Source organism: Arvicanthis niloticus, chromosome 1 (assembly GCF_011762505.2).
Source record: "Arvicanthis niloticus isolate mArvNil1 chromosome 1, mArvNil1.pat.X, whole genome shotgun sequence".
Classification (NCBI taxonomy): Eukaryota; Metazoa; Chordata; class Mammalia; order Rodentia; family Muridae; genus Arvicanthis; species Arvicanthis niloticus.
Window position 1 is genome coordinate 34,256,422 of NC_047658.1, and position 25,253 is coordinate 34,281,674.

Consider the following 25,253-nt stretch of genomic DNA (forward strand, 5'->3'; position numbering starts at 1 on the left):
ACAAGGACATATGCTCCACTATGTCAATAGCAGCCTTATTTATAATAGCCAGAAACTGGAAAGAACCCAGATGTCCTTCAACAGAGGAATGGATACAGAAAATGTGGTAGATTTACACAATGTAATATTGCTCAGCTATTGGAAACAATAAGTTCGAAAAAATCTTAAGTAAATGAATGGAACTAGAAAATATCATGCTGAGTGAGGCAACTCAATCACAAAAGAACACACATGGTATTCACTAACTGATAATTGGATATTAGCCCAGAAGATTGAAATTCCCAAGATTCAACTCACAGACCATATGAAACTCAGGAAAAAGAAAGACAAAGTGTCAGTGCTTTGGTCCTTCTTAGAAGTAGTAACAATATTCAAGGGAGCAAATATGGAGACAAAGTGTGGGACAGAAACTGAAGTCAGAGCTGTCTGAGGGCCATTCCACCAGGGTATCCATCCCATGTGCAGTCACCAAAGGTAGCGGCTGATTTGGATATCAGGAAGTGCATGCTGACAGGAGCCTGATATAGCCATCTCCTTAGAGGTCTGCCAGAGTCTGACATATTTAGAGGCGGATGCTCACAGCTAATCATTGAGCTAATCACGAGGCTCCCAATGTAGGAGTTAAAGAAAAGAATAAAGGAGCTGAAAGGGTTTGTGGAGGAGAGCAAAAATGCCAACCAATGAGATCTTTCAGGTTCTAAACTACCAGCTTGGGAGCACATAGGGAAGGACCCATGACTCCATCTGTATATGTAGGGGAAAATGGCCTTGCTGGCATAGGTGGGAGAGGGGATTCTTGGTCACGTAAAGGCTGAACACTGAGTGGGGGGAAATTTGAGGGTGGAGAGGTTGAAATGGGGGATAGGTGGGGGCACATCCTCATAGAAGCAGGAGGGAGGGAAGGGATAGGGATTTCCTGGGTATGGAGGGGGTGGGGTAAAAGGATAACATCTAAAATGTAAATAAAATATCCAATAAAAATAAATTAATAAAAAGTGTTAAGGACAAGGAAGATAGTCAACCCAAAAGTAGTAAAAATTAAATGTGTCCTGGTGTGTTAGATAAAACCTTGGTAACCTCTTGTGCACCACCCTCTCCCTGGTAACAGCTGCAAGTGTTTGCTTTCTTTCTCTAACATATGCCCAGGCCCTGTGTAAACAGAGTGGAGGTCAGTGTAGGGAAGGATCTGAATGGTGTATTTCAAGGTTTCTTAAAAATACAATGAGCTGGGACAGAGTCTGAAATAGGAGTTTCTCAAATGCTTTATGACAATGTCAGCAGCAGTTTCCAGTGGCACTCTGAAGTCTCTTTTTACTAGTAGTTTGTTTTTTGTTCCTTTAAATGATATCCACAGTCTAGGTTACTTGAAAATTAAATAAGTGTTTTTTTCTCACAGTCTGGAGGTGGAGAAATGCAAAGTCAAAGACCATCTGTGCTGAGGACCTTCTTATTGATGGAGCTCCAAGGTGGCACTGCACATCACAAGATGTGACAGAGAAAGATTGCCAAGCTGAAATCTCTGTTCTTCTACTTATGAAGCCAACTACAGTCTCTACTCTGAGGACTACATTAAATTGCATCAGCACCACTTGGAAATACAATGAATATGACTTTGAGGATGATTTTGATATGAGGGTTGGAGGAATCAGACATGGGCATCTTAGCATTTGCCTATAATTCCCTTTCATCTCATGATGTAAAAAGCAGTTCACTAAAGGTCTGGTTGGTGCAAAGTGCTCTGGACAATTCAGATTCCTCATTTTACCATTTGAATAATGAGATGGTAGAGCCTTCCCTAAAGGTTCATAAAACATTACTATTCCGTTTTTACATCATATTTCTAAGTTATCTTAGCCCCATGATCATCCCACAGGGACATTCCTAGCTACTGCTTCTCTTGGGCTACTGGACATAGCACTTTAGAGATTAAGAACACTCCAATTCCATATTTTTGTAGCAAAAACTCCTCACAAAGAATAAGTTCACACTAACAGTAATGTTAAAGATAGAAGTCAATCTATCAACAGCTTGCCTTCAAAAATCACACACACACACACAAACACACAGAGAGAGAGAGAGAGAGAGAGAGGAGAGAGGAGAGAGGGAAGAAGAGAGGGAGATCAAGACGTGCTTAATTTAAAACATGACTTAGATATTCAAATATACTTTTAAAGTTTGCTAATGTATTTTTTTCTTCTAAAAAGTTTGTTAAGTTATGGTCTTCTTTGGAATAAATATACTAATTAAATATACTAAATGAAAAAAAAAGAAATGGACACCTGGTTAATAGACATGGAATATAGTAATAGCTTATGATAATAAACAAAAATATGGGGGATTTTATGCGATACTACATTTAACCAATCAATAACAAGTGTTCCTACACTGAAGAGTATAAATTAATTTTTTCACAAGTATTTGTAAAAGTGACTCATAAACACCACATACATTCTTGCTCCTACCAAAATGGACATTTAATCCAATATGAACATTGGTTCTCTGTAAAACCCTCATACCTTAATTGAACATAGTGGCAGGTACACATTGACGGCACTTCTTACTAGGAAACACAAAAGATTTAAGGATGACTAGGATTTCAGCTTACTTGTTCCTATCAATTTTAGTGGTAACTATAGGGGTTATATGACCTATATTCCAAAGAGAGTATGTTTTTATTAGTCCTATATTTATATATCCAAGACCCAAATTCAAAACAATTAGTATGCTAAGAAAGAAAAATTTTCCTTTCATTCAGTTCTGGAATGTAAACAATAAATTTGATAACAGATTTTATTGATGTAGAATCCTTCCTCCAAGGAATCTGCAGCCAAAACTACTATGAAGGCACTAATTTATTTTGAGTTTCACAATATAAAACATCAAGACCTCAACAATTATCTGCTTTTATATGTGTGTACTTTCTATAGTAAAAGGAAAAGGCTACTGTAATCTTCCCTAGTCACTTTGTTAGATTTTATTTTTACTATAAAATAAATCTAAGGATTTGACTACAACCTCTGTCTATGCAAATATTTTCAAATAATTTTTCATGCTTGGTAATTCAAATGCACATTCTCTTAAATGAACCTCTAAATCTATTAAATCCTAAAAGTTTAATATTATGTTAGACACAGAGAAGAAAAAAGAATAAGGATATAGAAAGAAAAATAAGACAAATAACTGAGTTACAACCCTGTAGTTAACTACATAGTTATAAGAACAATAAAAATGATAACCTTGGTAACGATTTTGATAAGAATATTTTCTATTCCAAACATATGTTAGGAAGTTCAAAACTGTGGAGAAACCAACAATAAATATAAGACAGGTAAAATAGATCATGATAGATTCAGTCTATTATCATCAATCAATTCGTCAACAAATCAATATTTAGATAATGTTTAATGCAACTGAGGTTCTTAGGTTGTGCACAAGAAAAGAAACTGGAATTTTATAAAATTACCACAGAACAAACACAAAAGAGCCATGTTACACAGTAATCATTATTGAAAAAGTGGTCAAACATACTAAATAGTAATTAAGACAAACAATATAACTAAACTAACATACTGCGACTCATGGAAAGAGGGTGGTGACTAAAAACCTTAGTAAGTTGAGATTCAAAGTAAAAAAAAAATGGGATATAAACCTTTATAATTGAAGTATATGCAAACTCTTTGCTTTGCCTGACCTTATAGAATGAAGTATGCAGGTATGTAATTATAAACATAGAACTATATTGTTATTACCAATAATAACAATGTAAACTTGATGTTAGAATTTGAATTGAAATGTAATGTAAAACATCTGAGACATTTGGTGGTACCAAGGTGATAACAAAAGAGAATGAGGTATTTGGGTTTTAGTACTCTCAGAGGGCAGTGGCATACTAGGTAATGTGATGTCAGAAAATATTCTAGACAGTCTCATGGTGTCAATTGAGAACAATTGTCCTGATATAAAAGTTCTTTCCACACCTGGTCCCCCAAAGCAGATTAAGGAGCAACAAGTTTCCTGTCTCTGTCAGATACTGAAGCCTGATGTAATACAACATCCTTGCAGATGAAGCAGAACCCCAGGGTTTAGTCCTAAATAATCGATTTTAAAACTGAAGCAATGTCCAGAAACAATAACAAATACCTTACCCAGGAAAGAGGAGCAGTTTCATTCAGAGCACAAATGTGAAGAATCATAGCAAATTACCTGACCACGCTGACGTTTTCTTTTCATTTTCATTTGCAGGTTTCCAGAGCACCCCTCCTTCTCTGAGAAGCAGCTAGTAGTCAATCTCTGGCAAGAGCCTGATACCAGTTGAGATCTAGGCGTCAAACAGGAGCATTACTGGAAATTTTTATGTGAATAGATTTCTTTTGCTCTGGTTGACGCAGAATGGCTGAGGATACTTAGGAAAATAAAGAAAAGATGTGAGACCAATCAGAAGAGAGATCTCAAAATGAGGAAGAAAGCAAAAGCCTGTTGTTACCATGGAGATTTCTCCATCAAAGCTCCTCCATCTCTTTTTTCCCTTCCCTGCATCTAGCATCAAGGAATGAAAATAAAGATGAAATTGAGGGAGAAAGACTAAAATATTATGTAATTATTCGTTGGTTTCAGGCTCTAAATAAAAAGAGACTATTGTCCAGTAATGCCTGGGTGTTTGAGCCTGTTTCTGAATAATGATACCTATAATAAAGCTTCCATTTGTTTCTAGGGATTTCTGCTTGTGCTCATGGGCTGTCAAATGCATTCCAGTGCTGAGCCTTTGTAATCTTCCTGTGCTAATATTCTGAGGAGCTATGCTAATTTGGAAATTTTTCACACTAAGTTTATTTATTTGTTTTATTAACTTATCTATATCCTGAATGTTGTCTCCTCCAAGGCCCTCTTTCACAGTTTCTCTCCTTCCTCTCCCCTTTGAATCTGAGAGGCAGCCCAGCTCTTATGCCTCTATCCTGGTACATCAAGTCTCTGTAGAGCTATGTATATTCTCTCTCTCTCTCTCTCTCTCTCTCTCTCTCTCTCTCTCTCTCTCTCTCTCCCTCCCTCCCTCCCTCCCTCCCTCCCTCCCCCCCCTCCCTCCCTCCCCCCCTCCCTCTCTTTCTCTGAGACCAAATGCAGCAGCCTTCTGCTACAAATGTGACTGTGGCCAGCTCCTCATTATTCTTTGATTGGTGGCTCAGTCTCTGGGAGCTCCAAAATGTTCATGTTACCTGACACTGTTGGTCTTCCTGCAGGATTTCCTTCTCCTTGAGGGCCTTTTATTCTTCTCATAACTCTTCCACAAACCACTGTCCAATGTATGTCTGTGAGTATCTGCATCTGTCTCAGTTATCTTCTGGGTAGAGCCTCTCAGAGGGATGCTATACTAGAGTTTTTTTCAACAAGTATAACATAGCAACATTAATAGAGTGAGGGATTCCTATGATGTTCAGACAATTCACCCTGTTGCTCCTAAGAACTCAAGGCCTTCTACAGTCATCTACTAGACTGTTCCTAAGTGGTCTTTCTCACTGTTATACTGTACCTTTGTGCTTTAGTGAAGTTTGTAGGGCATTTTGTAAATTAGTGATTGATGTATGATTGATGTAGTGCATTTTGTGTACTGCCACTCTTTGGCTTGAAGTCCTGGATTGTATAAGAAAGATAGCAAGCTGAGCATGCAACGAGGAGCAAGCTAGTAAACAGTACCACTCCATAGTCTTTGCATCAGCTTCTGCTTCCCAGGTTCCATCCCTGCTTGAGCTCCTGTCCTGAAAGTTTCCTTCAATAATGAACAGTGATATAGAAACATTAGCAAATAAACCCATTCCTCCACAAACTGCTTTGGTCATGGTACTTCATCACAGCAATGACAACCCTGATGAATATAAAAAGCATTACTGTTACTCTTGCTTTTCTATGTTTTCTAAAGTTAATTCTAACCTGATATTTTAGATCACAAGTTTGTGGGGTATATGTGTATGATTGTGTATGTATGTATGTTTATTTGTCTGAAGGTATATGTGTATGTATTTATATAAGTGGGTATGTGTCAAGTGTTTTGCAGCTAGCTAGTTACCTTGTCTCCTCCTTTTTCTTCCTGTTAGAAATAAATATTTAGCTTGGAGTTCGCAAAAGCATTTCATCAAATTCTGAACCCCTTAAATAATTCACAAGCCATAGTTTTCACACCTGTATATATGTGTTCTGAAACAATCGGAGCAGTTCATGTTTCCAGTATCTCTATTCTTTCACCAATATATTTGGTGTTTATCCTTCTGAGGCTACACTTCTCTAAAACAATTCTTTCCAAGTCTTGTCCAGCTTTTATTTTTTTTTTTTTTTGCTTGATCTTAATCATAACTCAGTAGAGGCAAAAGAGAGGGCGTTTTCTCAAGCAGCAGTAGTTGCCTTTGTTTCCTTAGATTTTAAAATTGACATGTATCAATAATTCATAGCCATCAGCTTTATAGAGACATTTTTATACTACTAAATTGTGTTTTTTGACTATTTATATCTCCATATAAGTGCATCTTCTTTCTGGCCTACCCTATCCTGACTGTTTCCTTTGCTACTGCAACCTCACCTCTATGTTTTCTTCAAATGTTTGATGAATCAGCTATTTACTATCTTTTATTCTATTTGTGGCCTCACTGTGCTGAGTGTCTGCCCACTTACTGCTAGTGATCTTTTGTAACCATTCTTCTCAATCTTTATGCAAGTGCTTTCTCAATTGGAGGTTTTTAAAACACACAGTTGGCCATGGAGTCCTCTAATCTTTAGATAAAAGTGATAGTAAAGGGACCCAAGTCAGCATGACATACATGGCTCTGGCAGGCCTGCTCTTCTCTCCCATTTCCTCTTTCTTGCTCAAAGGATTATATTCTTAAAGCTAGCCACTAAAATATATTCCCTTAGTTGAATAATTTCTCCTCCTGAGGCTTACTATGAAGGCCCATCTATCAAAATATTGGAGTCCAGTTCAGCTAAATAACATATCCAATCAAATTAAACATCTCATTCTAAAACAGGGATTCTCATTTTACCTTTACAAGCTTTTGTTTGCCTATGAGTCACCTGAATCTACTCTCTATCCAGAGACAGTCTTTTTGTTGTCTTTTATCAAAACAACTATTCCTCTTTCTCCTGTCCTTTGTGGTTTATAGATTGGAAAGTGAAAGAGTAAGACATTAAAAATATAATTTACTCTGAGTTTTGGCTACAATTAACAATACATAAAAAAAGCTAGTGGTGCTGGGAGCCTAATTTTTTTACTTATAAAAAATTAGACTTTATGGTCTAGATCCTGGCTATCTCTAATAAAACATAAATATTTGTCAGGGTATTTCTAATTATAATTTTTGGCTGCCAAATAAAGCTTACTGCTCCTCTCTGTCATTTTCTTAAAGTGCTATAATGACATCCATAGATTATGTCATTATACAAGACATTTATGTATATTTCAGTACTCTACACAAAAGGAATATAGATTTTGAAAAAGAAACATTGAATTCCAATTCTGCTTCAGAATTACATCCAGTAACCATACAGTATAGCTTCATGATCCATTGATATGCAAATAATTTAAAAGCTATTTATTTTATTAAAGAAACATGTAACATATATCCACATTCTCACCAATTTTATATTTTTATGTAAATTTTTGTAGGGCTGCACAGGTGTCTTAAGAAAGTGGCATTTATTTTTCTTTATCAGGTGTAACTAATACTCATAAAATAATTTGTTCAATTCTGAAATATTATTATTGCAAGTTTTGGGCATATCAATTTTATTCTCTAAAATAGATTGTTACCCAATCATTGTTATAGCTACACCATCCAGATTTCATAGGCTTTCTTTCTTTAAAAACAACTGAGTTTTACTGTGCTGCCCATTTGTTGTGCAGGGACTATTCTTCCAAGTGCTGCAGCCAATGAGGAGCAGAGCAAGTTCACCTGCTTTCATTACTCTTCTCCTGACTACCTCAGGTTGCCATAGGAAAGAGGGAACCACCTCAACACACAGGCTACCCCATCGCACACAAGTGGCCTGATCCAGCACTCTCCTGCTCACCCCCACTCACACCACTAAGTGCGTGTGTTTTGCAAGGCAGGCACTTTTGAGTGCTGCATCCACTAAGGGGCAGGGACAGATCTTGTACTGTCATGACTTAAGCCATCTTTCCCAACAGCAGAAGTGGCGGGGAGATCTGAGGTGGAACATCACATCTGCACTCTCACTATCCCATGGAAAACAAGTGGTGTGGTCACCTCTTTTACACTAATATCCTATGGGCAGCTCACTCACATTTATGGGAATAGGGGTTACCTCTCAGGCAAGAATTCATGAAAAAGTCCTGACTTTGTTTTTCAGCAGCCCAATAAATGCCAGTAGTCACTCTGATATGGCCTAGGCTTCATGACTCTTGTTTCTAGCCATACTGGAAATGTGGCTGGCCTGGTATAGTATAAGAGTTATAGAGACAATAGTAGATCTTTACAATTCATAGCTGCATTTCTGTTCATTTTTTCTTTTTCTTTTTTTATTGGATATTTTATTTATTTACATTTCAGATGTTATCCCTCTTTTCCATTTTCTCTCCCTAGAACCCCCTATCCTATTCCCCCTCCTAGTTTTTGCTTTTATGCCATGTGAATTACATGCATGTATTAAAGTCAGTTTTAGTTTGAGGGTCTAGCAATACAGTGGATGCAAATAGTGAAGGAACAAGCAAGACAATAAACACAAATACTCAAAGAACAAGCAAGGCATTAAACCCAATTATGTGAACACTCCCATGGTCACTGTTTCTGAGGGCTTATCAAGATGAGCAAATTATTTGAGCATACTTTCTTGTCCTAGCCCAAAGTCATTTTCATGTCTGAAGCCTAATTCCTTGTACTAGCCTAAAATTTAAATTCCTACCTGAAATTACCTTTTTTTGTTCTAGTCTAATGTCAGATTCCTGTCTGAAGCCTACTTTTTTATCCTTGTCCCATGTCAAATTCTTGCAAAGCTACGTACAGTTAAGTGTAGATTTTACAAAAATAAGTTGCCTTAGAATGTGAATACTCTTACCTTTTCCTCGCATTTAATGAGTAGATGTAAAGAAACTGTAAACCCAGCTAGTATATCTAGTTATCAGGTGGCACAGATGTTTGCCCAAGATGGCTTCTATTTTGCTTGGAATATAAGACTAGATAGCATGTTGATCTATTTAATTATCTCTTTATTTCCAGTTCCCTCTTCTCTCACCTTGAGCTTTAAATTGTGTTACATAAATGATTCACAATTTTCTCACTACTGAGATTTACTGAACCCTGAAGCATTTTAGCCATAGCACTTCTCTCTGGAAAAGTGTTATTGAAAATTTGTTGCATTTTTTTTCTGAGCACAAAGCAAAGGTGAAGCAAATGATGAAAACCAAGAAATGGAAACCTGAAATTAATAGACATGAGATATAGTAATAGCTTATGAGAATAAACACAAATATAGGAAATTTTACATGGTATTGCATTAAACCAATCAATACCATATGCCATTTCACTGGAAACAATGATTTCTCTTTTCACAAGTATTTGTGTAAGTCATACAAAAAAAAACCTCATAGATTCTTTCCTCCACCAGAATGGACACTTCATCAAATAATAATTTTGGTTCTATGTAAAACCCTCGTATCTTTATTGAATGTGATAGCAGAAACATATTGCCTGGTACTTCTTACAATGAAATATGCAAGATTCAAAGTGATTAAGATTTTATCTATCTTTTCCTTTATCATACTTAGTTATAACTATAGGAGAATTGTGAGCTATCTCCTAAGGAGTGGATATTTATATATTCAAGAGCCATATCCAAAACCTATTAGCATTCTGAGAAACATAACCCTCCTTTTCATTCAGTACTGGAATGTAATGAAGAAAGTGATTAACAGATTTTATTAATTTAGAATTCTTCCTTCAAGAAATCTGAGAACAAAACTACTATGAAGGCAACCCATTTCTATCACTGCAACTCATACTTTAAAACGTTAGGGCCTAAAAAATTATTTGCTTTTATATGTGTGTACTTTCTATATTAACAGGCAAAGGCTATTGTAATCGTTCTCAGTCACCTTGTTAGTCATCACTTGTATAAAACACAATAAATCTTCCAAAGATTCTACTACAAACTCTGTGTTTGCATCCATTTTCAACTAATGTCTCATGCTTGGTTATTCAGATAAATATTTAAATCTCTTATTAGCATTATTTTAGATACATAGATGCAAGAAGAATAAAGATAAGGAATAATGCAAATAAGACAAATCACTGAGTTACAACGATATAGTTAACTATATAGGTACCAGCAAAAATAGAAATGATAAATTTGTTAAAGCCTTTTATAAACAGAGTTTCTGTTCTAAACAAATGTTAGGAAGTTCAAAACTGATGAGATACCAACATAAGTATAAGCCAGGTATAACAGCACATGATAGATTCACTCTATTAATATCAATTGATTCTTCCATATATCAATATTTTAAAAAGCAAATGTAATTGAGGCTCCTAGATGCATGTGACCAAAACCTTGAGTTTTTTTTAAATGATCACATCACAATTCGAAAAAAAATTGTGGCAATATTAAAGAGTAATTAAGACAGAACAATACAACTGGTTTTTGGTTGAAAATCTTAGTAAGTTGAGATATGCAACAAAAAACATTAAAATAAGAAATTTGGTATGTTAAGGTTTTTATTGAAGTATGTACAAACTCTTTGCTTTGATTGCCCTCAGAGAATGAAGAATGCGGATATGTAATAATGATCATAGAAGTATATTTGTTGCCAATAATAAAATATTAAACCTCATTTTAGAATTTGGATTGAAAACTAATGAAAAATATCTGAAAGCTTTGATGGTACCAAGTTGATAACAAAGAAGAATTGCAGTGTTTTCCTGTTAGTACTTTCAGAGTGTGATGTAAAAATGTGATGTAAAAAAATACGCCAGAATACTCCATTTTGCCAAGTGACAACTATTATCCTGATATAAAAATTATTTACAGATCTGGCTCCCCAAAGAAGATTAAGAAGCAACAACTATCTGTTCTGTGTCAGATACTGAAGGCTGACCTAATACCTCATCCTGGCAGATAAAGCAGAACTCCAAGGATGAGTCCTGAATGATAGATCATAAAACTGAAGCAATGATCAGAAGCAATAAGAAATACCTTGCACATAAGAGCAGCTATTTTCAGAGCAGGAATCATAGCAAGTTACCTGACCATGCTGACATTCTCTTTTAATTTTTCATCTGCAGTTTTCTGGAGTGTTTCTCCTCCTAGAAATAGCTTGTAGCCAATTTCCAGCAAGAGCATGGAATGAGCTGAGAGCTAGACATCAACCAGGAGCATTACTGGAATTTTTCTATGTGAATAGATTTTTTTAACTATGGTTGATGCAGACTGTCTGAGCATATATAGAAAAATAGAGAAAAGGTTTGGGACCAATGAGGAAAAAGGTCTCCAAAATGATAAAGAAAGCAAAAGTCTGTTGTTAACATGGAGATTTCTCCATCAAAGCTCCTCCATCTCTTCTCCCCCTCCCTGCCTGTTGAATCAGAAATAAATATAAAAATGTAATAGAAGAAAAAAGAACAAAATATTATGTAATTATTTTCCATTTTCTGGCTCTGATTAAAATCAAAGCAATCTGTCCAGTAATGCCTGGGGTTTTGAGCCTGTATCTGGCTAATGTTATCACTAATAAAGCCTCCATTTGTGTCTAAGACTTCTGCTTTTAATTTTAGGCTATAAAACACACTCCAGTGCTGAATATTTATAATTGTCCTAGTCCAATATCCTGAGTAGCTATGCATATTTGGAAATTTATCACACTAGTTTTTTTAAGTATTTATGCACATTACAACTTACAAACAATGCACTTTAATTATCTAAATTAAAAAACAATTTGTCCAATTTCATAAAGGTATTTACCACACCATACATTTTGTCAAAAATTATATAATTATAAAGAAATATTAAGAAAAGTTTATTTTAGAAATTAAATATTCAAAATTTGAGCCTACTACTATCATTTCTTTGTTTGTGGGTACATGTGTTTTCTTAATGCAGGGAAGCACATTGTGTATATGTGTATGGTGTCTATTTGAGAATTTATAAAATTGTTATTAAGGTGTCATTAATTTGTAAAGATTAAACTTAATATATCATATAATGTCTTAAAAATAAAACTGGTACATACAATACACAAAGTATCTCTAACTAATAATCCATGGCCACTTAATGTGATTTCTTTTTATTATAAACTCAGCCCATTAAACATTATTGATATGTGCTCAAATGCAGAGATATTGAGAAGAGTATGAGTACATTCTGATGCTAATCTTTCTAGCTGCAATCAGTACATCAAATACCAACAGCTGCTCCAATTTCCTTCCATCCCAACTCTGATGCCTTCCTGTAAAGTTACCTTCAAGTTTCAACTTTATATTTTACAGAGTTGACTGAAATTTTAGGAGCTATGACTGCGTTTATGCTGCTCCCATGTGTACAGCACATATGTAGTTGAAGAAAAGCAACACAAAAGACTCTCTTATACCCTCTATGTAACAACTGAACCAACCTATTGACATAGTACACACTTGCACTGAATATACTTTCCAATATTCTCCAACATTCTCTCCCTTGGTAAGCAGAAATTTGTATTATGTATATCATGGTTGTCAATTTGTATTGCATAGTTTGTTAATGATAATTCCTGAAAATTTATTAAAGTTTGAATTAACATATGCTACCAAATGATAAGGATAAAATACAATAATTTAATTATTACTAAAAGAATAACGCATGTTAATATTAAGAATTATTTTGATTCCTTGTACAATGCCATTCATCCTATTGTGGTTCCTGATTCCTCAAGTTCTTTCCAATAAAACCTGCATAGTGGTATCTCCCACATTTTCTTTTATGCAGTCATATTTTGTTTTGCTTGCTAATTTTGGTTTGTGTGTGTGTGTATGTGTGTGTGTGTGTGTGTTGTTTTATTTTCTTCAAAATACTTCCCTATTTTTCTATATTTTTGTTTTGTTTATCTATAGATGTATTACAATGTAGATTCCATGAACTGGTGATGGCTAAGTAAGGCATAGATCTACAATTATATAACACCTAGGTCTCTGGGCCATCTAATTTCTGGTGCTTTTTCATTCCAGTCTCAGTTATGGCTTCTGAGTTATGGAGTATGTTTGCATTAAGGCAAATCAGATAGTACTTAGTTACTTTCACAAGATATGTACTATCTCTGCCCTAGATATTTTGCAGGGCAGTCAGAATTATATAGCAAAGATTTTTATATTGAGTTGGGCCTTACATTTCTTTTTTGGTACCCTACAGAGAATTTTTCACCCAAAGACACTAATATACAGAGATTAAAGATCTATTTTAGGCACATTTTCAACCTCACTGTTGTTAGTGACTTGTGTGTTATTTTTAGCAATGGCATTTCCTTAAGCTTCCTCTTTGCAGAATATAAGAAAAAATATAGAGACCCAACCAAAAGTATATATTAAGCAGAGAGAGAAAGAAGAGGGAGAGCAAGAGAGAGGAAGAAGGAGAAGAGGAGGTAGAAGAGAAAGAGGAGGAGGAAAAAGAAGAGAAGATAGGAGAGAGAGAACATAGAAAATACTTCTCTAAATGGACTGTCTCCATCAAGTCCCTCTACTCAGAGCTCAGGGATACTCATTGAAAAGAAGGCAGAAAGAGTGTAAAAGCCAAAATAGATGGAAGACATCAAGAGATCTATGCTCACTAAATCAAGTAAAGAATGTTCATATGAACTCAGAAAACATGTAGTAGTAAAACCAGGGATACAGATACATGAGTCTCCAGTAGTTTGTGTGTGTGTGTGTGTGTGTGTGTGTGTGTGTGTTAAAGTAATTATTTAAAACAGCATTTTCTTCAGCTGACTATCTAAGAAGCTGTGGCTCTGCCTAGCTCAGTTGCCATGTTCCATGGTCAGAGGCCACGTGGATGCCACAGCTAGAAATGGACAGCAAGAAACACCAGCCCTGTCACTCATGAGATGCCAGAGTGGGAGATGGCTCTGCCAATCTTCCATGCTGACTCCACAAGGCTGGGCTGTGACCAGACCATTCTACCATCCTTACAGGCCCTGTAGGAAGTGAGATTCTAATGCTTAAATATTAATCAAAGGCATTATGTTTGGTGATGTTCAATAACAATATGCCCATACAATTAGAGGTGTTTCCCAATTAGCTAACCTAAATATGAGTTGATACCCAGGACTTCTCTCCATACCTGTGTGGCTCTTCATCCTCCTACATCTCTGCCCTCTCTCACTTCACTCCTCCTCTTCCTTTATCTCTTCCTTTCCTTATTCCTCCCCCATTAGTTCCTCCTACATGTATACGTGTGTGTGTGTGTATATATGTTATATTATATAATATTATATAATACATAATTTAAATATAATATATTATACACAAACATACACAAACACATTAGAAATAAAAATAAAGATGAAATAGAAGGAAAAAGAACAAATATTATGTAATTATTCTTTGGATTCTGGCTCTTACTTAAAAAACCTAGAGGGCTCTACCCACCCTAACCCACAGTCAGGAAGATCAATGGTATAGAATTAAAGACCCAGAAATGAACCCACACACCTATGGTCACTTGATCTTTGAAAAAGGAGCTAAAACTATTCAGTGGGAAAAGGACAGCCTTTCCAACAAATGGTGCTGGCTTAACTGGCACTCAGCTTGTAGAATAATGCAAATCAATTCATTCTTTTCTCCTGGAACAAAGTTCAAGATCAAGTGGATAAAGGACCTCCACATAAAACCAAATACATTGAATCTAATAGAAAAGAAAGTGTAAAAGATCCTTGAACACATTGGCACTGGAGAAAATTTCCTGAACAGAACACCAATGGCTCATGATCTAAGATCAACTTTTGACAAATGGGTTCTTATAAAATTGAAAAGCTTCTGTAAAGCATAGGACACTATCAATAAAAAAAACCCAACAACATACCAATTAGGAAAACACCTTTACCATTCCTACATCTAATTGAGAGATAATATCTAATATATACAAATTACTCAATACCTTAGGCTCTAAAGAGCCAAATAATCCCATTAAAATGGGATACAGAACTAAACAAAGAATTCTCAACCAAGGATTCTGAAATGGCTAAGAAGCACCTAAGTAAATGTTCAATATCCTTAGTCATGAGGGAAATACAAATCAAAATGACCTTGAGATTCTACCACACACCAGTCAGAATGGCTAAGATCAAATTACAGGCGATAGAAGATGCTGGCAAGGATGTGGTAAAAGAGGAATGCTCTTTCATTGCCAGTGAGAATGCAAGGGGGTAGGTACACCCACTCTGGAAATCAGTCTTGAGTTTCCTCAGAAAATTGGACACAGTACTACCTGAGGACCCAGTTACACCATTCCTGGGCATATACCCAGAAGATACTCCAACATATAATAAGGACACATGCTGCACTATATTTATAGCAGCCTTATTTATAATAGCCAGAAGCTGGAAACAACTCAGACGTCCTTCAACTGAGAAATGGATACAGAAGATGTGGTACATTTACACAATGGAACATTATGCCACTATTGACAACAAAGACTCCATAGAAAGTCTCAGGCAAACGGATGGAACTAGAAAATATCATCCTGAGTGAGGTACCCCAGTCAAAAAATAATATATATTGTATGTACTTACTGATAAGTCAATATTAACCCCAAATCTCTTAATATCACCATACAACTCACAGACCATAGGAAGCTCTGGAAGAAGGAAGCCCTAAGTGTTTTCAGTCTTATTTAGAAGAAGGAAACAAAATAATTACAGGAAGTCGAGGGACTGAGTGATTTGTGAGGGTGTTTGCAGAGGAAGGATACAATAGGGCAGAATCAGATGTATGAGGAGACATGAGAAAAGTTCTGAGGGTCATGCAACTTAATGGAAGTGTGTCACAGTGGGATATGGGGCACTTGGGGTAGCCACTAAAAAGTCCAAGATTCCAGAAGGAGGTTTTATGAACACAACGGGAATGACATTAGCCAAAATGCCCAACACATGTGACATAGAACCTGTAGAGACCATAACTGGTGGATAGGCATAGTCCCTGTTGAGCAATAGGGCCACCCACCCATCTCAAGGATTTTAACCCACAATTGTTTCTGTCTAAAGCAAACACAGAGACTGAGTGCATCTGAGACTGAAGGAAATGCCATCCAGAGACTGCCCCAACAATGTATTCATCCCATCTGCAGACAATAAACCCAGACACTATTGCAAAAATGCCAAGATGCATTTGCTGACAAGAGTCTAGTATTGTGGTCCCCCTAGAGGCTCTTTGTCAGAGTCCAACCTATATGGATGCTGATACTCTCAGCCAACCATCATCAGAGTGAGAATAGGGACCCAAATTGAAGAGTTAGGGGAAGAACTGAAGGAGCAGTAGTGGATTGTAACCCCATAGAAAGAACAACAATATCAAACTAACAGGACACCCCAGAACTCCCATGGAATAAACCACTACCCAAGAATATATAAGGAAAGACCCCATGGCTCTAGCCCAAGATGAAGCAGAGGAATGCCTTATCTGGCATCAAAGGGAGGGGAGACCTTTTGTCCTCTGGAGACTCAATGCTCCAACATAGGTGGATGCTAGGGCAGTGAGTTGGAAGTGGGTCACTAGGTGGGTTGTTCACCCTTATAGAGGCATGGGGAGAAAAACTGAGAAGTAGGACAACAATTGTTAACATAAACAAATATACAAAGAATGAGAGAAACAAAGAATAAACATGTACATACGTACAGATAATATACATGTAATAATAATTAAATGAAAACAAGCAACACATTTGAAAAAGAGCAAAGAATATTATATTAGTGGGTAGGAGAGAGAATGCAGAAGGTAAAAATAAAACTGTATGATATTCTAGAAATTAAAGAAAAAATTTGAAAAAATATTTCAAACAAGTAGAGATACAAGCAATGTCTACTTACCCAACTCCTATTAACATTAAAACAATAAGTCAATATCGAAGTTTACCAAGCTTCTTTCTAGGTAATTGGTGAGCTTATTTTGAAAACTTACAGATCAGTTTTGATTGTTTATTTTCTGGGCCGTGTGTGCTCATAAAAAGGCTTCCCAGAAAATCATTACGCAATAGTCCTTATAGCTATTTACCTTAAGAGAAAAGATTTGAGTGGATGGTCGGCAGCTGACATTCATCCTAAAGCCAGGTTCAGAACTAAATGTTTTAGTTAGAATAGATGACAGAGGAGCTGGTTAGTCAACAAAAGGATGGACTGGGTATTAGGGCTATCCTGTACCTCACTGGTACAAATTGGCATAATTATCCTCTAATTGTATTTTGAGGGAAAAGTTCCATTTTAACAGGAAGGGTGATGTGTAGGAGGAGCTAAGGTAGGAGGAGTACTGAGAGGAAGAAAAGGAGTAAGAAGAGGAGAAGAAGAAGGAGAGGAGAAGCTAGGTGATGAAAGAGAGAAAGAGGGGAGAGACAGGGAGGCAGATATTCATGTATCTCCACCAGTCAAAGATAGTTGTCATATCTAGGTTGGTCAGTGGGTTACACCTCTGATTGAACAATTCCAAACTTATAAAGCCTGTGATTAACATTATTTTAAAAAAATGTATAAATGCAAAAAGGAAAAGGGGGCATGGGATAGGGGTTTTCTAAGGGTGGGAATGGGGAAAGGGGATGGCATCTGAAGTGTAAATAAAATATCTAATAAAAAAGGAAAAAAATGCGTAATTTTTTCCCAGAAATGTGTAATTTTTCCCAGAAAATCATTACGCAATAAGGACTATAAATAGCAATAAGGACTCTCTTATAGATCACATGACAAAGCCAAGCTCCAATAATCTCTCTTGTTCTGAATTTTCCAGCCTCTTCCAAGGCTATATTCAGTAAGTGTGGATATTCCTACAATAAATAATCTGAGCATGTAGATATTAGAATGAAGACTTCCTGCCGTTTCCTTTCCTTATGAGTGGCTGTAAACAAACTGAAAGCCCAGCTAGGATATCTATTTATCAGATGGCACAGATGATTGCCCAAGATGGCTGCTGTTTGGCTTGGAATATAGGACATGACAGTACCTGGATTTATTCCTCTATCTCTTCCTTCCTCTCTAGCTCCCTCTTTTCTCAAGAGTCTTCCAGAAATAGATATTGTTACATAAATGATGCATGATTTTCTCACTACAGTAGTTTAATGAACCTTAAAGCATTCTTGTCATAGGACTGACTCTGAAAAAACCTTACTGAAAATCTGTTGGAATTTTTTAGTACAAAGCAAAGGGGAAGCAAATGATGAACATTTAGAAATAGACATCTGAATTAATAGACAATGAATATAGTAGTAGCTTATGAGAATAAACACAAATGCAGGGGATTTTACCTGGTACTACATTTAATCAATAAATACCAGATTTTTTTTTCACTGGAGAATGTGGCTTCTTTTTTCAGAAATAAATTGGGTAAGGGACCCATAAAACCACAAAAATCTTGCCTCCACAAGGATAGACATTTAATCAAGTAAGACCTTTGGGTCTATGTAAAACTCTCATGCCTTTATTGAGCTTGCTGGCAGATATACATTGACCAACATTTCTGAAACAAGCAAAATTCACAAATGACTAGGATTTGATCTTACTTGTCCCTCTCATCCTTAGTAGTTCATATAGGGAATATGTCACAAAGCTATCTCACAAAGAGGAGATATCGTTGACTAGTCTTGTATTTATATATCCAAGCCAAATTTAAAAATATCACCATTATGAAAAACAGAACTTTCATTTTTATTCAGTCCTGGAATGTAACCAAAAAAAATTATTTTAACAGATTTTATTGATATAGAGTCCTTTCTTGATGGAATCAGAAAACAAATTATTATGAAATCAACCCATTTCTATCACTGCCATTTATAATTTAAAACATTAGGTTTCTTAAATGAGCCCCCAAATCTGTTAAATCCTCAAAGTTTAGCATTATGTTTGATACATAGGAGCAAAGAGAATACAGGTGATGGAAAGAACAATAAGACAAATTACTGAGCTACCACCCTATAGTTAACTATAGAGTTCCCGGGACAATATAGATGAAAAATGTGGTAAGGATTTTGGTAATAAGATTTGGTAATAATAGATTTTCTGTTCTAAACAAATGTAAGGATTTCAACACTGATGAGATAAAAACAATAACTATAAGCCAGATATAATAGAGTATGATAGATTCAATATATTATCACCACTTGATTCTTCCAACTATCAATATTTAGATAAAATTAAATGCAATTGTGACTTTTAGATTATTCACAAGGACAGAAATCTGACTGTTATAAAGTTACCACAAAATACATAATAGCCACTAGATGGTATGTAATAAAAAAATTTTAAAAAGGCTCAATTATAAAAATATTAAGTAAGAGATAGCAATATAACTAAACTAACATACTTTACCTAATGAAAGTGTGTGCTGTTTGGAAACCTTTATATGTTGAGATTCAAACTCAAAAAATGAAAAGAAATTTTGGTGTATTAACCTTTTTAATTGGAGTATATCCAAATTCTTTGCATTGACTGTCCTTGAAGAATAAAGTATGCAGATATGTAAGAATGAACATAGAACTGTTTGCTCACAACAATAACAATTTAAGCCTTATGTTAGAATTTGGATAGAAAAGTAATGTAAAATATCTGAGACCTTTGATGGTAGCAAGATGATAACAAAGGAGAATTGCAGTGGTTAGGTTTTAGTACTCTCAGATGGCAATGGCATACTAGGTAAGGTGATGTCAGAAAATGTTCCAAAATGTCTCACATTGCCAATTGAGAACTATTGTTCTGATATAAGAATCCTTTACAGATCTGGTCCCCCAAAGCAAATTAAGAAGCAAAACATTTTCTGTCTCTTTCAGATACTGAAGGATGATGTAATATACCATCCTTGCAGATGAAGCACAACTCCAAGTCAGAGTCCTGAATGATAGATCTTAAAACTAAAACAGTGACCAGAAGCAAGAACAAATACCTTGCACAGCAAACAGGAGCAGTTTTATTCACAGCAGGAATGTGAAGAATCACAGCAAGTTAGCTGATCATGTTGACCTTATATTTTCATTTTCATCTGCAGGTTTTTCAGAGCACTCCTTTTTCTTTGAGAAGCAGATTGTAGTCAATTTCTGAAAAGAACCTTGTAAGGGCTGAGAGCTAGACATCAACCAGGAGCATTACTGGAAAAATTTTTATGTGAATAGATTTCTTTAGCTGTGGTTGAAACAGACTGGCTGAGTATATGTAGGAAAATAGAGAAAAGATTTGGGACCAATCAGAAGAGAGATCTCAAAAATGATAAAGCAAAAGCCTCTTGTTACCATGGAGATTTCTCCATCAAAGCTCCTCCAACACTTCTCCCCCCTCCCTGCCTGTTGCATCAGGAATAAAAATAAAGATGAAATAGAAGAAGAATGACCAAAATATTATGCCATTATTTTTCAGTTTCTGGCTCTAATTTTAAAAAAGAAGAAAACAAACCAGTAATGCCTTGCTTTTGGTCCTATAACTGGCTAATGTTACCTATAATAAAGCCTCCATTTGTGTCTAGAGACTTCTGCTTGTAAACATGGTCTGTTACATGCCCTGCAGTGCTGAAACATTGAAATCTTCTTGTGCTAAAATCCTGAAGAGCTATGCTTATTTGAAAATTTATCACACTAGTTCATATATGTATACACACTTCCACTTACAAATAATGCCTTTGAATATATAAAGGCATAATTGTCTTCATTTTTATAAAATTATTTACCACATAATTCACCATGTCATAAATTATAATAATGTTAAAGAAATATCAAGAGTTTATTTTTGGTCATTATCCTAGCCTTTAACGCCTGAGCCATCTATATCATTCTGAGTGACGTAACTCAGACCCCAAAGGACATGCATGGTATATACTCACTAATAAGTAAATATTAGCCACAAGAAAAGTACTGAATATTGAAGATACAGTCCACAGAACTCAAAAAGGTCTACAAACTGAAGGCCCAAGTGAGTATGACTCAGTCCCACATGGGAGGAAGAAGAAAGCAATCACAAGTGGGGAGAGAGGGAGGAACCTGGGAGGGAAAGTGGATTTGGGGAGGGAAGAGGGGAACCAGATCTGGTATTGGGTGAGGGAAAAGGACTTAAGCCCTCAAAGCCAGCAGAAAGAATAGAACCAGGCAACCCCAGGAGGTAGGAGGTTGTGGGAACCCTCCAGAATGCACCAGAGACCTGGTAGGTGAGAGACTCTCAGGACTCAAAGGAAGGGACCTTAGATCAATTGCTCAACAGTGGGGAGAGAGGACTTATAAAGCCCACCTCCATCAGAAGATATGGCATCAAAAGAGGGAGGGAGCTGCCATCCCACAGTCAAATTCTGACCTATAATTGTTCCTATGTGAAAAAATTCAGAGATGTAAATGGTGAGGAGCCAGAGAAAAAGAAAGTCCAGCTACAGGCCCAAAGTGGGAACCTATTCAAGGAGAGGACCCAAGGCCTGACACTATTACTGAGGCTATGGAGTACCCACCTAAAGGGACTTATTATGACTGCCCTCCAAAAGACCCAATAAACAGCTGAAGGTCAGATGCAGATATTTGTAAAAAAGCAACAGATAAAAGATGCTAATCCCTGTGGTTGAATTAGGAAAAAGCTGGAACACACTGAAGAAGAGGACGTCCCTGTAGGAGGATCAGCAGTCTCAATTAACCTGGATCACCCAAGATCTCTCACACATTAGATCATCAACCAGGCAGCAAACACCAGCTGATATGAGGACACCAACACATATACAGCTGAGGACTGCAAGGTCTAGTTTCTGTCAAAGAAGATGTACTTAACCCTCAAAAGACTGGAGGTTCCAGGTATTTTAGAGGTCTGGTTGGGTGGGTGGTGGGTGGCAGAGACATGCTTATAGAGACAGGGCATGGGGAGGAGGTATGGGATGTGGAAGAGTAGGAGGGTGGATAATGGGGAAAACAAAATCTGGAGAGAATAAATAAATAAATAAATAAATAAATAAATAAATAAAGGTTACATTTAAAACGATCAGAGTTTATTTTCGAAAAGTAATTTCCAATATCTAGGTAATCATTTCTTTGTGTGTGAATACATTTGTGCTTTTTTAATGAAGATAATCACACTGTGCATATGGTTATGGACTATGTATGAGAACTTAAAGAATTCTTATAAAGGTGTAATTATTTTCTATATATTTAACTCAATATTAATATGTCATGTAATGTGTTAAATATACAACAGTTACATACAATACATTAAGGATACCATTATATCTCTTACTAATAATCCATAGTCACATAATGTGTTCTTTTTTTAATACAAACTCATACCATTTAGCTGTTAATATGAGCTCAGATGCAGAGAAATCTACAGGAGCATGAGCACCCTCTGATGTAAATTGTCCCTGAAAAATATTACTTGTCCTCTACAACCAGTATATCAAAGCCAACAGTGACTGCAAATTTCTTCCATACCAAAACTGGTGTCATCCTCTAAACTTATCCACAAGTTTCAACTTTAGATTTTGCATACTTGACTGAAGTTTTAAGAGATATGACTGTATTAATGCTGTTCTCCTTTGAGCAACACATATGTAGCTGAAGAGAAGCAACACTTAAGACTCTTATACCCTCCATTTCACAAGTAAACCAATCTTCTGACAAAGTACACCCCTGAGCTCAATATACTTTCAATTTATCTCCATGTTTCTTTTCTTTGATAAACAGTGATTTATATTACCATGTTCAAATGTATATTATGGTTGTAATTTTGCATAGCCCAAGGTTTGTTAATGTTACTCCCTGAAAATTTATTATAGTTAGAAGTATTATATGCTACCAAATGAAGAGAATTATACCCTAGAAAAAGCAAGAAAGTAATCTTCCTCCAAAAAGCCAAAATATAGATAGCCACACAAACATAACTCCACATCTAATAACAAAAATAAGAGGAAGCAACAATCACCTTTCCTTCATATCTCATTAATGAAACCAATTCCTCAATATAAAGATATAGACTATCGGACTGGATACATAAGCAGGACCCAACATTTTGCTGCATACAGGAAACACACCTCAGTGATGAAGACAGACACAATCTCTGAATAAAAGGCTGGAACACAATTTTCCAAGTAAATGGTCTCAAGAAACAAGCTGGAGTAGCCAGTAGGTATCAAATTAAATCTATGTTCAACAAAAAGTTATCAAGAAATATATGGAAGAACACTTCACAATTTTAAAGGAAAAACCAACAAAGATGAAATTTCAATTCTGAACATCAGTGCTCCAGTTGCAAGTTTTATGAACCCTCATTCATAAAAGAAACATTACTAAAGCACAAAGCACACATTGCACCTCACACAGTAATAGTAGGAGACTTCAATACTCCACTCTCATCAATGGACAGATGATAGAAACAGAAACCAAACTGAGACAAAGTGAAACTAAGAGAAGTTATGAACCAAATGAATTTATCAGATATCTATAGAAACTTTCATCCAAAAACAAAAGAATATACCTTTTAGTCAACACCTCACAGTACCTTTTTCAAAATCAATCATATAATTGTTCACAAAACAGTCCTCAACAGATACAAGAAAATTGAAATAATCCCATGCATCCTATCAGATCACCACAGGCTAAGGCTGGTCTTCAATAATGATAAAAATCAATGGAAAGCCCACATACATATGAAAACTGAACAATGTTCTACTCAATGATAACTTGGTCAGGGAAGAAATAAAGAAATTAAAATATTTTTAGAATTTAATGAAAAGGAGGACAGACAATACCAAAAGTGGTAGGACACAATGAAAGCAGTGCTAAGAGAAAACACATAGCTCTAAGTGCCTACAAAAAGAAACTTGAGTGACAGAAACTATCATCTTGACAGAACACCTGAAAGCTCTAGAACAAAGTGAAGCACATACACTGAAGAGGTGAAGAGATCCAGAAATAACCAAACTCAGAACTGAAATTAACCAGGTAGAAACAAAAAGAACTATATAAAATATCAATAAAACCAGAAGCTGGTTCTTTGAGAAAATCAACAAGATAGACAAACTCTTAGCCAGACTAACCAGAGGGCACAGAGATATTTCCAAATTAATAAAATCATAAATGAAAAGGGAGACATGACAACTGAAACTGAGGAAATTTTAAAAATTATCAGATTCTACTACAAAAGCCTATACTCAACAAAACTGGAAAATCTGAATGAAATGGACAATTTTCTAGACAGATACCAGTTACAAAAGTTAAATAAGGATCAGAAAAAGTGTCTAAATAGTCCTATAACCCCTAAAAAAATAGCAGCAGTCATTAAAAGTCTTCACACCAAAAAATGCCCAGGACCAGATGGTTTTAGTGCATAATTCTATCAGACTTTCAAGAAAGACCTAATACCAATTCCCTATACAAACTATTCCATAAAATATAAATAGAAAAAAACTCTACCCAATTCATTCTATGATGCCACAATTATATTCAAATGTCAGACCAATCTCCCTTATGAATTACAATGGAATAATATTCAATAAATATCTTGCAAACTGAATCCAGGAATACATCAAAACAATCATCCATCATGGTCAAGTAGAAAAGCAAGGATGGTTCAATATACAGAAATACATCAATGTAATTGACTATATAAACAAACTCAAAGAAAAAAAATTATATCACTAGATTCTGAGAAAGCATTTGACAAAATTCAACATCCCTTCATGGTAAAAGACTTGGAAAGATCAGGAATTCAAGGCCCATACCTAAATATAGTCAAAGCAATATACAGCAAACCAGTAGGCAACATCAAACTAAATGGAAAGAAACTTGAAGCAATCCAACTAAAATCAGGGAATAAACAAGGCTGCTTACTCCCTGTCAACCTATTCAATATGGTACTCAAAGTCCTAGACAGAGCAACATGATAACAAAAGAGGTCAAAGAGATGCAAATTGGAAAGTAAGGAGTCAAAATATCACTATTTGCAGATGGTATGACAGTATACTTATGTGACCCCAAAACTTCTGCCAGAGAACCCCTAAACCTGATAAACAACTTGAGCACAGTGGCTGGATAAAAAGTAAATCAAACAAATCCATATCATTCCTTTACTTAAAAGATAAACAGGTTGA

At 35.7% G+C, this 25,253-nt stretch overlaps 1 protein-coding gene across 5 annotated transcripts in view; it reads right to left on the reverse strand.

Moving 5' to 3' along the window:
• LOC117721085 (uncharacterized) overlaps positions 1 to 20,350 on the reverse strand; it is a 65,103-nt gene extending 44,753 nt beyond the window's left edge. For 3 of the 5 annotated variants that reach the window (XM_076935229.1, XM_076935226.1, XM_076935225.1), the window contains exon 1: positions 4,204 to 4,399. In XM_076935229.1, coding sequence (XP_076791344.1) covers positions 4,204 to 4,236 — 33 coding nt within the window. In that variant the 5' untranslated portion in view covers positions 4,237 to 4,399. Of the gene's footprint in view, positions 1 to 4,203; positions 4,400 to 20,093 lie in introns of those variants that run through there. The other 2 variants (XM_076935223.1, XR_013110763.1) reach the window with 2 other exon arrangements.
• Positions 20,351 to 25,253: the final 4,903 nt, after the last annotated feature.